The sequence below is a fragment of the Eptesicus fuscus genome, chromosome 5 (genome assembly GCF_027574615.1).
Source record: "Eptesicus fuscus isolate TK198812 chromosome 5, DD_ASM_mEF_20220401, whole genome shotgun sequence".
NCBI classification, from domain to species: domain Eukaryota; kingdom Metazoa; phylum Chordata; class Mammalia; order Chiroptera; family Vespertilionidae; genus Eptesicus; species Eptesicus fuscus.
Genome location: NC_072477.1, coordinates 20,259,184 through 20,275,099, shown reverse-complemented (window position 1 = coordinate 20,275,099; position 15,916 = coordinate 20,259,184). Strand labels below are relative to the sequence as shown.

At 54.0% G+C, this 15,916-nt stretch overlaps 1 protein-coding gene across 2 annotated transcripts in view; it reads left to right on the top strand.

The window, feature by feature from the left end:
- The window catches only part of TMEM63C (transmembrane protein 63C), a 67,599-nt gene that overhangs the window by 25,373 nt on the left and 26,310 nt on the right, over nt 1-15,916 (top strand). For both annotated transcript variants that reach the window (XM_054715880.1, XM_054715882.1), the window contains exons 3-7: nt 5,128-5,190; nt 7,574-7,724; nt 8,209-8,288; nt 8,713-8,794; nt 13,865-13,902. In XM_054715880.1, the coding sequence (XP_054571855.1) occupies nt 7,575-7,724; nt 8,209-8,288; nt 8,713-8,794; nt 13,865-13,902 (350 nt within the window). In that variant the 5' untranslated portion in view covers nt 5,128-5,190; nt 7,574. The remainder of the gene's footprint in view (nt 1-5,127; nt 5,191-7,573; nt 7,725-8,208; nt 8,289-8,712; nt 8,795-13,864; nt 13,903-15,916) is intronic.

Below are 15,916 nucleotides of genomic sequence, written 5' to 3'. Positions count from 1 at the left end.
ACTCTAAGAACTTTAAGCAAAGCAGAATTTAATGCAGGGAACTCTGTGCTCACAAAGTCATCGGGAGAGTTAAAATGCGGGTCTTCAGAACAGAGCAGAACTGCCGCACCAGACAAACAGCTCCTCAGCACAGCCTGGAGCCTCACCTGCAAGCCAGGGTCAGGGAGCCTCTGCAGCCTGCACCACCATTGCCTCTGGCTCCTCATCCACCCCTCGCCCTCCAGGACCCAGAGGCTGGGCACTGGTCTGCTGCAGAGAACTGCTTCCTCTCCTCGGCATTGCGTGTCAGCAGAACACAGCCCAAGCAGCAGGAAGGAGGCCCCCCTCCCTTCCGCCTTATAAATCTGCCTCCAGTGCATGTAATGGATGGAACCCACTCTGCAGTCAGAACCCCCGCTGCGAGGGAGTGCTGGAAATGTAGTTTTTAACTTTCCAGCTTCTGCAGGATAGCAAGGCACGTTAGAAAGAGGGGGGAATGGATGCTAAAGGCCATTGACTAGACCCAACGTGCCATCTGATAGGTGCATTAAGAAAGCTGGCACACTGCCTGGCACATAGAAATCTTTCAGTAGATATTAGCGGTTAATGTTATTGGGCCAGGGGCATCAAAGCAGCAGCCACAGCAGTAGCTGCAGCAGGCGTGTGGCGCTGTCCCTGGTGCTGAGCGCCCTTCTGCTGCTCCCAGATGCTGGCTGGCTGGCTGGCTGCCTTATCATTGTAGTGGGCTGGATGGCAAGATGGAACCCTAGTCCACTCATCCTATTCTGGGGCTTCAGGGGCATCTGAGGGGGCCATTTGGAGCGTCTGAAGGAAGTCTGACCTCAGTCCTAGGAAGAAGATAGCAAAGGCAACATTCAACATTTGTGGTACTCCTAGCTTACAGAAATGTCTCCACATATCTTCTCCTTTAACTCTCACAGCCACCCTCGTGTAGGCAGGATGGACATAATCATATCCATTTTATAGAAGAGAAAACTGAGCAGCAGCAGGTTAATGTGCAGTTAATCAACAATAGATCCAGGTTTACACCCAATCTCCTGATCCCAAATCATATGTTCCCTCTACTCCATGCTGTGAGCTGGAGAGCAAGACTTGCTCCTGAGTGTAGCCCTGGATAAAGGAGCATCTGTCTTTCCTTAAGGCCTACAACATGCTGGTCGTTGTGGGAGGACCACAGTGACAAGGGCCCTGCCATCAAGGAGTCCACAGATTTGCTGGGGAACTGGCTGTTCGTGTGCCTGCAAAATTGAGAGAATGGTGCCAGGCAGTGGTAGCAAAGGCCAACTGTGTAAAGAGGGTGGGGACCAGGCACACACTGGGCTGCTCAGCGGAGGAAGGTTCCGGGGAATAGGATTTGAGCTGGGCCCATGGGCTGTAAAGGCTGAGGAGACCAAGGTTCCAGCCTAGCCCAAGAGGAAGTGGCTCAAGCTCAGTCAGGGCAGTGCCAGTAGCCCTGAGACATGAGGACAGGACAGAGGGCAGGCGTAGTGCCCCGTGAAGAAGAGGCCATGCCAGTGACCTCTGGCACAGGGAGAAATGCAAGAGTTTGCAGATTCAAGTGAAGAGAGGGTGTGGCCTCTGTAGGTCTCCAGACAGATTTCCTCAGACTCATCTGGGAGTGGGGGAGGGGAGAGCTCCTGAGAGGAGGCTATAAGGGCAGGTCTCATGAGTGCCCCGTTGCACCATGGTTTAAAAAATATATTTTATTGATTTTTTACAGAGAGGAAGAGAGAGGGATAGAGAGTTAGAAACATCAATGAGAGAGAAACATCCATCAGCTGCCTCTTGCACACCCCCTACTGGGGATGTGCCCGCAACCAAGGTGCATGCCCTTGACCAGAATCGAATCCGGGACCCTTGAGTCCGCAGGCCGACGCTCTATCCACTGAGCCAAACCGGTTCCGGCGCAACATGGTCTAAAGCAGCAGTCACCAACTGGTGGTCCATGAGGTCCGAAAGTGGCGACCACTGGTTTAAAGGACACTGAGCTACCATCCTTTACCCCCAAATCTCTTATTCTCCCTCCTTATTTGGGGGGAGTTAGAACACATTTTGGATGTTCAAGAACTCATTCAGATGCCGGCAGCCCTCATAATGTTAAGCTGGTGTTTCTCTATGTTGGCTGTACAGAAGAATTGACTGGAGATTTTCATTTAGAGTCTGGAGTGGGGTGTGAGTATCTGGATCTACTAAACACCTTCCAGCTCATTCCAGTACCCCACCCCACACTGAGGACTCACTGATCCAAGCCCAAGAGCACTGAATGGGAAGCCATAAATCCAAATTCTGATCCCAAATCCACCACTTACCCCAGCCTTAGGAGAATCTCAGCCTCCTGGCAACCCAGTTTCTGCAAACCCAGTTTAAGTTGGGCAAACCATTCTTTGGTGTGAAGATAGGAGGCGATCCACCTGGCATGGTGGGCGGGAAGGACATTAACCGGAACCCTCATTACAGTGATACTCCCCCCTCCAAAGGACCTGCGAACCTGGGCCACCGAGCTGCTGTCCTGGAAAGGGGGCTGGGGTGGCCGATCTGAGAGCAGTGGGCATGGAAGCGGATGTGAGGAGCATCCCAGAGCAGAAGGGGAGCTGGGAGGGGGTGCCCACGGCCAGGAACTCCAGTTTGTGTTCTCAAGGTCCAGAACCATGGGAAATAACCTTTGCTGTGGTTAACAAAAAGGTGATGAATTATTGAAGAGACTGAGAAGGTCATGTGGCAGCGGGGGGTGGGGAGTGGGTGGATGCAGGTGCTCTGGCGTTGTGAACTCTGGGGGGACAGGGTTAGGGGAGGAGGTGGGTGTGCCCTCCCATTTGCTCTCCAAGCACAGCAAGAACAGAGGCAGCAGTCCCCTACCAGCTGCAGTTTGTGGGGTCCTGGACGATTCTTCCCATACTCCACAGCTTTCCTCTGCTGGTTCCAGAGCAGAGGAGGTGGAAGGATACTAGGGATGGTCCAGTCTGGGCTAATACTGAACACACACAGTTCTCAAGGACAGTGCAGAGGGCTTTATAGGAATTATTCTATTTCATCTTTACAATGACCTGTGAGGCAGTACTGTTATTATCCCCACTTTCCAGAGGTGGACACTGAGGCTCAGGAGGTCTGATGGTCCATGGTCACACAGCGCTAGCAAGAATGGATCTGGGATTTAACCCAGTCGGTCTGTTCCAGAGAGCCCACATCTCCCTGACACCCTGAACAGCCTCCCTGAGCTCTGATGTGAATGAAATTCACCGCCAAAGAGAGGCGTTCCTGATGCCCCCCTCTTTACACCCCCACCCCCACAACACCCCCACAACAGGCAGATCGGTGACTCTGCTCCATGTTCCTTTAACCGACTCAGATGTCAAGCTTCGTTCTTTCCATTGTGGTGCTTTGATCACCAGAAAGCTTCGTGTCTCTCTTCTTCACACTCAAAAGCTAACTTTCCTTCCAGAAGGGAAGAAGGTCCAGGCATAGTTTAGGGGCAAAGAGAAAAGGTGGGGTGCTCTACTAGATTTCCATGGCAACAGTCTCCCTCATTACTGTCTTCACTTGCGGCTTGAGGAGGGTGGTAAGATGGGGGTGAGCCCTCTTCTCTCTTCTCCTTCCTCCCTCCCCTTCAGGCTGGGTGGCCAGGGGAGTGGAAGCCTGTGCCCGACCCAGCCTGCTGGATGGACTCCACCACTCCAAGCTCAGACGCTGGGACCTTGTAATGGGGGGCCTCCGGGCAGAACAGCAACCCGGGCCAGACCTGCCAACAGCAACCCTCCTCCCAAATCCCAAAGGCTGTGAACCCCACAAAGAAGACCTCATGTTTATACCTCCAGGGTCTATCCAAGGCCTGGCAAGAGCAGCTACTCGGTGAATTCTTGTTAGGGGATAAATGAGCAAAGGAAAGAACAAACCCGTGAGCCATCCCCACGCTGGCCCCGAGTCTTCATTTCCATTTTCCTACCGTGCCACGCTCAGTCTCCCCCCTGCGCTCTGCCAGGCCGGCGCCCTCTACCCACACTTCCCCACTGCACTGTGCTGCTTTCTGCACCTGCTCCCGGCTCCCCCTGGAGGTCACTTCCTTGCAGAAGGCTCCTCTGACTTCTCCCATGGCTCCCTTTACTCCAGCTATTGGCTAGGGGGGCATGTGGTAGCCTTTGCCTGCCCACTTGCATGTCTCCTCAGCGAGCCTCGCAGCCTGATGTGGGTGGGAACCACCCTTCCAGGCCCCCAGAGCCTGGCATGATGCCTGCCTTGGGGTAGGTACTCAAACCTTCTTTGTGGAAGGAAGGAAAGGAGAAAGGGATGAAACGGGGAGGAGGAGAGGGGAGGGATGCTTTGGGAATGGGAGAGGATGAGGGAGTGGGAGTTGAGTGGAAAGAGCAGCATTCGGAATGCAACCCTCCTTCTCGGAGCCAGATGGGTGCCCAGAGCTCTTCAGCCCAGGACCCCTCCCCTCTCCCCCTGCGTAGTATTAAGCAAATAATAACAACAGTCCCGAGTCCTTACGGTTGTGTAGCAGTTCACCAAGTGCTCTCACATCCTGGGCCTGGGCCCAGTCCCCAGACAGACCCGAGACAGGCGCATAAGCCACTGGCCTCGTTTTAAAGGTGAGAATTCAACAAATGGAGCTGGGACCATAGGATAGCCACATGGCAAAGGGTGAACTTGGACTCTGATCTCACATCATACGTAAAAATTAACTCAAAATGGGTCATAGACTTCAACGTAAGAGCTAACATTATAGGATTTTTTAAAACTTATCTTTATTCTTGAAAGTATTACAAACATCCCTCCTTCTCCCCCCATTCACCCCGCTCCTGCCCCCCTAAAATTATAATATTTTAAGGAGAAAAATCTTCAAGACCTTGAGTCAGGCAAAGATTTCTTAGATATGTTACCAAATGTATGGTCCACAAAAGAAAATTGGATGAATTGGACTGTGTCAAAATTCAGAATCTTGACGCTTCCAAAGAAACTGTGATGAAAATGAACAGACTGGGAAAGACTATTTGTAAAACATGCGTGTGATAAAGGACGAGCTTCCAGAGCATAGAGATGAGGAAAGGGGCCCTGAGGGATGTCGCTGCCAGAGAAGAGGACTGGGTAACTAAGTCTCCTGCTCTCCCCACTGTATTTGTTCCTTTGCAGCAGCCGGGTAGCTGAGTGGAGCCTCCAGGCCTGAGTTGGACCCTCATTGGAGAACTGACCCAGGTAAGAATTCTCACCAAGGCCTTCAGACCCGCCAGATTCACCTCCCTCCCGCTTTCCCCATCTGCTTCCTCAGCGCGGGCTCCCCCTAGTGGCAACCAGCAGAACTGTAGCTTCTGCCGCAGGTGACCATAAGCTGGATGGATGCCTGTCGCATCCACCAAGAGACCCCAGAAATGTCATCCCTGCGACTCCGACCCTCTGGCAGAAAGCTGCTAAAACGTACCATGTTCCATGTAAACTACTACAAGTTTACATTTTACTAACCGTGTTCGTGTAAACGGGTTAACCAGTGACCTGGTTGTAATAAAACAGTGGACAGCCTAGGCAGAAGGAGAGGGGAGCAGAAAGTAGGGAAAGGTGAGATAAGCAAGAGGCTCCCTGCTCCTGTTAGCAGCTGATATGGAGGGGAGGAGGGTGACTTTTGTGCTCTTTTTCCTTTTTCTCACTGTGCCCTTTCTTCCCTATTTTTGTGAGTTAGCACAGTAAGCCCAGACTCCCAGGCTACCGCCCATCTCCTGCATGCCAGGCCCTTCACCTTTATTCCCTCTCCATCCCCACCTCCTAACTCGCCCTGGCTCCTGAAACCATTCCACTCTGTCCCCTGGAGCTCTGTGTCCGCTTTTCATTTTACACACACCTACGGGCACTCCCTGTGTTCCAGGCATTGGAACACTCCCCATCCAACCTATCAGCGCTCTTTGTTGGCTTCACCTTCAGAATAGCTCCAACACCTGACCACATCTCACTGCCTCTCCTGCTTCCATCCTGGTCCAAGCTGCCATTACCTTCTGCCTGGATTACTACAATCCCCTCGAACGGACCTCTCTGCTTCTACTTCTCTGCTTGCCCCCCACCCTTTTATTCCCAAGACAAGGATCAAAGTAAACCTGTTGCCTTAGCCAGTGGCCGGCAAACTGTGGCTCGCGAGCCGCGGTTTGCCACTCTGTTGACTAATGAGTTTGCCTCAGTGGATAGAGCATCGGCCAGTGGACTGGAGGGTCGTGAGTTCGATTCTGGTCAAGGGCACGTACCTCAGTTGCAGGCTCAATTCCCGGCCCTGGTTGGTCAGGGCACATGCAGGAGGCAACCAATTGATGTGTCTCTCTCACATTGATGTTTCTCTGTCTCTCCCTCCCTTCCACACTCTCTTTAAAAAAAAATCAATAGAAAAAATACCTTCAGGTGAGAGAAAAAAGTGAATTTGTTAATACATAACTCATTTCATGTCACTCCCTGGCTCACACCCTGCCCCCGCCCCATCTGTGCCCTTCGTTCTCCCCTGTCCAGCCACCTGGGCTATTTGCTGTGCCTCAGCACCCCGGGCAGCATTGGCCTGCCTGCAGTGCCCTGTCCCCTGTAGCTGCATGGTTTGCTCGCTCTCTTCAAGTCTTTGCTCAAATGTCATCTTCTCCGTGTGTCCTTCCCCAATTACACACTTTCCAATTCTAACCTCACCCTCACCCCTGCACTGCTTCTTCCCACCAGAATCCCAGGAGGGAGGGATTTTATTTGTCTTGTTCACTGATAATCACCAGCATTAGTCTGGCGCAAGGCAGTTGTTCACTAAATATTTGTTGAATGAATGAATGAATGAGCCCACTTTTCTTGAATGAAAATGAAGAGTGAGATGAGGTCTGGAGCCCAAACAAATGATCTGTTAAAATCAGGACAACTTTGCAGATAAACCCAAGCAGCTATCAGTGGCCTCCAGTTTTTACCCATGCTTTCCACTCCTATCCATACCTGAAGAACACGGATCCAGTGACCGTGACCCCTGCAACCGAGTCTTCCCAAAATGCTCAGGCTCACTGGATTGGCAGGTGCTGATCTCCCGGGTTCAAGGTCAACGTTAGACAGTGACATTTACTGAGCCCATTCTTACCTAATTTAGTCTTTGGAGCTATTGCCTCTTCTAGGAACTGGATCTGAGACTCGTAGGATGTTAGAGGAGAACACCAGGGAGCCCTGTCTGCCTGGGGGTCCCATGAATGCAGTGGCTTCATCCTCTGAAACTCAGATTTCCACTCAGATCTGATCCACCTTTATGAAGTTTGATCATTTATATCCAAGAAAAGCTTTGCAAAAGTAGAATTAAGAAGACCATTGAGATGTGCATTTCACAATTATTTTTGTAAAGGGATCAAGTGGTGCACAATGTACACGCTCCCCGGCGAGCTGGGATACTCTGCCATCGAGGCCCCGGGTTCGAGGAGGTTGTTCTCTTACAGGGTGGGACTGCGTGCCATCTCAGGGCAACCCCCCTGCCTCCATCAGTTCCAAGCTGGCACTGGGTACTCGGTGCACCTCCCCCAACTCCCCGGCAGGCTCCTGCATCTTGCAAAGAGATTCCTGTGTCTGACCTGGACACCCCTCTGTTCCCCAGGATGGCTGCCTCATCGGGCAACCTGAATGTGGTGGAAAAGGCGAAGAACTTGACGGCGAGTGATTGCTTTCGCTCTCGGAGCACCGTCCTGCAGGGGCAGCCCTTCGGCGGCATCCCCACCGTGCTGGTCATCAACATCGTCTTGTGGGTGGTGAGTCCCGGGCAGGGCTGTGGGCAGACGGGAGGTCTCAGCTGGGGGCGGACAGTCGCACTTTCACAAGTGATGCCACAGGGGCCCTGGCTGTTCAATGGACACCAGCCACAGTGTGGGCCTTGAGGAGGAGGGGCTGGAAGGACAGGCTGCCCTCCCTGTGCCATTGTCCGGAGGTCCCCTGGCAGTGCCCTGGGGCCTGCCGGCACTCTCCCCTTGCTGATTTCTTCAAGGGGAGTCTTGCTCAGTAGTTCTAAACATGCCCCAGCGCCTTCATTCAACGAACTCAGAGCATCCACTCTGCACCCAGAAGCTGCTGGGCACTGCGCTTCCAGAGTTGGAAAGGCGTGCCTCCCCAACAGCTGCCTACCTCCTGGGGGAGTCCCAGGACCTCAGGGCAGGGTCTCAGCAGGGACATGCTGGGGCCGGCCCAGGGGAAGGCATCACAAGCTTCTTGCCCCATCTCTCCCTTCCTGGCCTGTAGCTCGTCGTTTTCATTTACTCCTTCCTCCGGAAAGCCGCGTGGGACTATGGGCGCCTGGGTCTGCTGATACACAATGACAGGTGAGGAGGCGCTGGGGTTATGCCCAGAGCTGCTTGCTCCCTGGAGAACGTGCTCTGACCGTGCCCAAGCAGTCAGCAGGCATCGCATCGACGGGTGGCATCTCATCCCCCATCCTCTCCCCTGCCCTGCCCTGCCCCTCCCTACACGAAGGTGACTTGGAGGGCAGCCATCTCTGGGCACAAGGCCACTTTTTTCTCAGACTCAGGCTTCCTGGATCCCCACTCTCAGGATGTGTTGGGCACCTGGAAAGAGGGGTGATCACCGTGTGTATCCAAAGCTGTGTGCTCAGCAAACAGCTCAGGTGTGTCTGCTACTGGGCAGGAGGTAACTGCAGCCCTCGGCCCAGGGAGCAGGAGGGAAGCGAGGCAGGCACCTGAGGCCTCTCCTCTCCTTCCTGCCTCCCCGATGCTTTTCCTCCGGCAGCCTGGCCTCGCTGATCTACGGGGAGCAGAGTGAGAAGACGTCTCCTTCCGATATTCCCCTGGAGGTGGAGCACAAGGACAAGGTGAGTGCTGGGCAGGCCCGGCCGGCAGGGTGGGGGTCCTGGCTCAGCAGCAGCCCTACTGTGTGCGGGAAGGAACATGGTCCTAATTAAGGGCTTTGAAGTCAGCCAGACCCACCCACTTCTGGCAATGTGACCGTGGACACGTTCCTCAGCTTTGCCAAGCCTCAGTTTCCCAATCAGAAAAATGGAGATTGCAGCCGTACCTACCTCCTAGGGTGCCAAGGAAGTAGGAGATGGTGCTAATATTGTAAAGGGGCTTTAGAAACTAATATGTCTACTCTCCCCAAATCCCCAGCCCTTCTCGCAGCCCCAATCCTGCTTCAAGCTCCCACTCGGAGCCGAGGACTCACCTCCTTCTTCACATAGAAGATTTGAGATATTAGGCAGGGCCTCCCAATCCACCCGTCCTTCCTTCTCTTTCCTGTCGAATGCCAGTTCCCCCACTGGGGCCTGTTTGTTCATTCAGCCAGTTGCTGGGAGCGCCTGCTGTGGGGCCAGCCACTGGTCTGGAGGCTGGGCACTGGGCAGTGAGTAACATGGAGCCAGCCTTGCCTCACGGCACGTTCTTCCTGGGTGAGAGGCAGACAGAGGCAGACAGGACAGTGGTACATGTGTGAAGGAAAAAGGGACAAGGAAGACACTCAACCTCGATGGAACGGAGCTGCAGTATCACAGACGGGGTCAGGGTGATGTGGGGCATAAGGTGGCATTTGAGCAGGACTGAAATGTAGAGAGGGAGGGAGCCGTGAAACCTTCCCTTACCCCCTAAGCCTCCAAAAAGGCCTGTCTCCCCCTGCCCTGCCACAGCCAGCTGTGTGTGCCGGTTTCTCACCTCCCATTCACCGCTCACCTCCCTCGAATGTGGCTTCCACCCCCATCACTCCACAGATGGTTACTCTCCCTCCCTGGTGCCCTGGTCCAGACAGCCCCAAGGTCATCGTGCTCCCCGGCCAGGTGGCCCAGGGGACGTTGCTCAGTCCTCGTCTCATCTCCCAGAGCAGCTGACCCTGTAGCCCAACTTCCCGTCTTGAGCAAGCACTTCCGGTTGCTTCTGTCGACCTCATGCTCTCTGAGTTTTCCTTCTACCTCTCTGTCCCCCCCACACACACCGGGAGCTCCCACAGCTGACCCCAGACCCTCTCCTCCTTCCCCTCTCACGGGCAATGTCTTCCTCACTCATGACTTCAGTTGCCACCTCTAAGCCTTCCTCTGGGCTCCTGCCCCATTTATCCAATGGCCTTCAACACATCTCCACATGCCCTGGCCGGTGTGGCTCAGTGGGTGGGGCGTCGTCCCGGGCACCAAAGGTTGTCAGTTTGATTCCCAGTCAAGGGCACATGCCTGGGTTGTGAGCTCGATCCTGGTGGGGGGCATGCAGGAGGCAGCCAACTGATGCTGTCCTCACATTGATGTTTCTCTCTGTGTGTCCTTCACCATTCCTCTCTCTCTAACAACCAATACATTATTTTAAAAACTATATCCACATGAATATTGTAAGGGCATCTTGTATTTAATATGTCCACACATGCCACGATCTCCCTCCCTGGTTCCCTGGTCTCAGACTCTCCCCACCATCCTCCAGCTGCACCTCCTGTGCTCTTGCCCAGGCCCCTGGGCACAACCAGTTCATGACCACGTTGTGTGGCTTTGACCTTCTCGGCTTTGTTTCCCTCCACCTCTGCCCCATCCTCGTGCAGGCCTCTGCCAGCCTCTTGCTTAGGTGACTGCAGTGGCTGTAACTGATCTCTAGGTCCGCACCGGCCCCGGACCCCATCCAGAGTGACCCACGTGAATGGGGGACACCCGTTCCCCTGCTAAAACTTCAGTGGCTTCCTCGTGCTCTTGTGCACCTTGACCTCGTGGTTTGGCCTCTTGCCCACTTATCAGTCTATCTCCTTCCAACTCCTTCACCCCTGGCCGCTGGCCATCTTTTGGATCAGGGGTGGGGACGTTCCAGCCCGTGGGCTGTATAAGGCCTGCGGAATCATCTGGTCTGGCCCTGCCAAGGCATTAATTAGGGGTGAGTTAATTCAATGTTTGACCAAAGGTCGTAGGCTGATTTTTAAGTTGATAATTTTGTATGGCCCCCGAATGATGTTATAAGTATCCAAATGGCCCTTGGCAGGAAAAAGGTTCCCCACCCCTGCTTTAGAGCCTCAGAAGTGCCACCTCCCTCCCCTGCTCTTCCCTCTCTACCTCCTCCACTGGCCCTCTCAGAGCCAACATACCCACCCTTGTTGGATTCCAACTCCCCACGCCATCGAGGTCCAGATCCTTTGCTGTATACTGGTGGGGAAAGCACCCCTTTTCTTCAGTGCCCCTAGCACCGTCTGTAATGATACACCCACCTGCAGCCCAGGGAGAGCCAGTGCTGACCTGGGCTAGCTCACTGCTGTCCCGGCACCAGCCCAGCCCGTGGGGTATTAGGACCTGACACAGCTCTAGCTGTTGGCTCCAATGAGTAAGAGGAACCATTTTAAAAAATATATATTTTATTGATTTTTTACAGAGAGGAAGGGAGAGGGAGAGATAGTTAGAAACATCGATGAGAGAGAAACATCGACCAGCTGCCTCCTGAACACCCCCTACTGAGGATGTGCCCGCAACCAAGGTACATGCCCTTGACCAGAATCGAACCTAGGACCCTTCAGTCCGTAGGCCGACGCTTTATCCACTGAGCCAAACTGGTTTTGGCAGAACCATATTTCTTCCGTGGTCATCCCTCCAGGAGAGCGGGTCCCTTTACCTGCCAGGATCTCGCGATGGGAACGAGGGCAGTCACACCTGCCTTGCCAGGTGGCTCTCGGGTTTACTTTTAGAAACAACACTTGGGTTGGTTTTTTAATTTTTGTACAGTGACAAAAATCATTTCCTTTTTAAAGTGTTAAGAGAAACATCATTATGGCAGCTAAGGGGCAGTCAAAGTGAAGAGAGTAGAAGTTCATTTGACAAGGAGGGAGAGCCCCAGCCTGGGTGACAGGTCTGAGTTGGGCTGATGGGCTGACGGGTGTGGGAAGCAAACCTTCTCGCCAGGGTGACCGAGCCTGTCAGGACAGCGGCATTACCCCGTGTGGCAGAGTGGGGAGGAAGAGGCCACCAAGAGGGGTGCAGTGAACTGGCCACTGTCACTGGGTCTTGCCAGCTAAGCTGGCCCCTGGGAACTTGTGGCCATTTCCTGCATAGGGTGGGGAGAAGATGAGAGGCGGTTCTCGGGCCCAGTGTTCAGCTGTTAAGTTTTCTGAATGCCTCTCAGAGCTACGATGTGTGTGTGCATGTGTGTGTATATGTGTATGTGTGTGTGTAAGTATGTGTGTATTTGTGTGTTTGTGTGTATGAGAGAGAGAGAAAGAGAGAGGGAGAGAGGGAGGGAAAGAAAGAGAGAGAGAGAGAGAGATATGGGTCCACACGTGCTCACTTACCCATCTGTGTCGAAGTGATTTCCATGGGAACACAGGCCACACTTCTTCCCAGCTCTGCCCTGTGCTGTGTGAACTCCAGGTTACGTATGTACCCTGTGACGTGGTTCCGGGAAGGTGTGTGCATAACCACGAGGGGCTGTCAGCAAACCTACTTGTTCCTTAGTGAACACAGCCCTGTCTGCCCAGGGGTGGGCTGTGGAGAGACTCCATGCAGCAAGGAGTGGCCGCAGGACTCAGCCCAACTCCCGTCTAGCTGTTCCCCCCTCCCTGGGGACCTTCCTAGTCGCTGCTGCCCTCATCCTGCTATTCCTCATCATGGCGCTGACTCATCCCTGGGCATCTGACCCTACTTAGTTCCCCAGGACGTTGCTGGGGAAATGGTCCCCCCCGCCCCCTGAGGTGCACTCTCCCCGCGTGGACATTCCCACTGTCAATCAACTCAGCACAGGGACAGGAACTTAGAAGGTGGGCCTTATGCGGAAGGGAGCAAGGAATATCCTTCATTCCTTGTTTGCCTGCCCTCATTGTTTCCTTTGGGGACACACCCGCTTCCCAATCTGTGTGGCTCCAGGGACCCGCAGCCAATGGGCCTGCCTGGGTCACAGATGTGCTCCTGACCCAAATGGGGCCATTCGAAAGCTGCAGCCTTTTCCAAGGTTTTGTCAAAACCCCTGGGGTCCCAGAAGGAGGGATGCACCAGGGTAACTTACCCAGCTGCCAGATGTGGCAGCTCTTACAGCCCTGGGCCCCAGCCAGCCTCATGAACACTCTTCCCAAGCGGACTCCCGCTCTAGGCCCTCCCAGTCCCACCCCCAAGGCCAACGCTACCTTTCTCCACCACCCAGACACTCCAGACAGCCAGAGCCCAGAGAAAGGCATGCGAACAGGACCCTCAGATGCAAGAGAAGAAGCCCAGCTCACACGAGTGTTACAACAAAGGCTAATGTGTGGCTTGAGGTGGGGAGGTCCAAGAGAAGCCCCTGCGTTAAGTACAGCTAGATCCAGCAAGTCTAGTGTTGTCACCAGGATCCCTTCTCTGGTCCTCTCTCTTCTGAACCGGCTTTTTCTCAGACAAGATCCTGCATGTGGCATCAAAGAGAGCACCAAGCCACTCCAGGCTGCATGGCATTTACCAAAGTGCAGGAACTCAGAGGGAGAGAGACCCTCTCTCCCAGCACCCATAGCAATCCCCTTAGGAGAATCCTGATTGGCCCTAGTTGGGTCATGCTCCTGAGGGTCACCTGACCATGTTGGCAGCTGCCTACTTGATGGACAGCCTGGGCACCGGGCTACCTGCATGGGGGAGGGCCATTTCCCAGAAGGAAGCATTGAGGGGCAGATGGAAAGCAACTGATGTCCACCCCAGAAAGAGTCCCTTCTCTCCCTCTGGCCCAAGCATCATTTCCTGTAACGGGATGCCAGGCGGCAGGAATGTCAACTCACTCACGGGGAGACATCTCCCTCAGCAGTCACCACCGACCCCAGACCGAATCAGCCTCCCCCCAAGACTCAGGCTCTTTCTCTTGCCTGGGAAGGAGAGCCGGATGGACACTGCCTGCTGCCTGGGATGCCGTGGCTGCCTGGGTTCCCAGAGCTGGGTGGGGCTGGCCCAGGCCTGAACCTTCTCACGCTTCCTCTCCTTTTCCCCCAGGGCTCCTATTCCTGGTTCATCAACACCATCACCATGAAGTAAGTGCCTGAGCTTGTGACAGCAGAGCGGCCTTATTGGGGGAGGGTGGGCGGAGTCTCCTACCTGCATGCTGGCCTGGGCCTGAGTTCTGTGTCCCTATCCCCACTCCCCACCCCCTACTCCCGATTATGGCTCAGGCAGAGGATGCTCTCCGGGGTTGCCGTTGGTGACATGGGAACTGGACATGGCCCACAGCCCATTTTATCTCTGCCCCAGCCCTCAAGAAAGGGCCACTTCCATATGCTTATAAAAATGCTTTCATGAACTCCACACCAGGAAAAGGACAGCCTTCCCCAGTGCTATTTGCTTTGTTTCTGTGACCATCATTCATCAAATTTGTCCAAATGGGGGGAAAACCCACTGGGCAGAAGGGTGGGCTTCCTCTCTCAACCTCGGCGCCTGATGGCAGAGGGACAGCCCCTCGCCCTCCTCACCTGCGGGATCTCGTTAGTGCCAGACCCCATCTGGCGAGGAGACAGACCCCTAGTGACTGTTGTCCTGATTCTCCCATTCCAGCCAAACACTTCAGTCAAGCAAATACTTTCCAGAGCTCTGTAGCCCACTGCATATGTATGCATGTGCACACACACGCATGCACACGTGCACACATGCACACAGCTCTGACTCCAGCTCAGAGCCCTGCATGCTCCTGGGTTCTCCCTAAATAACCCCCTTCCCTGCCTGGTGATGCCTGCCCTGGGCTGCAACCTCACTGCCGCCCCCCGCCCGCCCCCCAGGCCACCTACACAAGGGGAGGCCTGCTAATTTGCTTCTTTGCAAAGACTCAGAGGACTTCTTTCTCATGGGCCTCCACACCCACCATTCAAGGGCTTTGCTGGGAGCATTCGCACATTGTCCCAAGGCCCCAACTGGGTGAGCCACACCAAGGCAGCTCTCTTTCCCAGACTGCTGAAGGGCCCAGGGACTGTGGGAGCACAGGGCTACCTGGCTGGGCCTTGGGAATCCAAGCCAGGCTTACGACCAACAGCCTCTGGTGTTGAGCCCCAACCCCACGGATGGGGAGTTCCCCGGGGCCTTGGCCTCCAGCCCTCTTTCATGATTCCTCCGAGTCCCCAGAAAGTGAAGTGGCAAATTTGTGTGTGGTTCAGGAAGCTTAGCCACATGGTGTGTGTGTGTGGAGGGGGGGGGCGGGGGAGCGGGGGGGCAGAGGGGAGACTTTTATTTCTTGGCACCTCCTCTAGTTTTTCTTTGTTAATTTTTAAAGCATGCACAAGCTCACATAAATACATTTCATTAAGAGAAACATACATGTCTGCCTTCAGTCTCTCATGCCCCTCTTCACGAACCCTTCCTCAGAGGCAAACCCTGTCAAGAGTTTCTAGGGAATTTTCTTTTCTTTCCAACAAGTATTTACTGTTTTGCATTTTAAAAACAACCGATCTGAACATTCAGAGCTTGTTTACCCTGAGAGGCTGTATGGGCTGGCTCTAGGCTCCTGGGTTTAGCAAATTCATGAATGACGGGCAGGGCATGATGGCAAATCAGGCAGCCCTTTGCATGGGAAAGAGGGAGGAAAAACTGGATGAATGGGCTTGCCCGTGCTGACCACATCCTCAGGTCTGGGAGAAAAGGTTAATTTGAGGCTGACTTTCTGGATTTTCTCTGCTGTTTGCTGACATGTCAGTGGATATACACAGGGCAGGGGAGAAAGTGTCTGTGTTGGGATGGAGGAACATACATGCAAAACATAAAGCTTATGTAGTAGGTGCCTGTGTGATGTGCATGTGAGTATGAAGTAAAAGATGCAGGTCACTACGTTGGTGCAAATCTGTGTGTACAGCTGTTCGTGTGTGCACACCTGGACCTGGAGGTCAGTGGGAAGTCAGTGTGTATGGGCAGAGGGGGTGTGTGTCTGTGTAAGAATCCTCTTCCCCCTTCCCTCACCCCTCCCAAAGGCCCCTCCATCAGAAACACGTGATTTGGGAAGGGAGGAAGGCTGGGCAGTGCACTATGCATCCTGCTGACTTTGAGAGCAATGTCTAGAAGACAGCT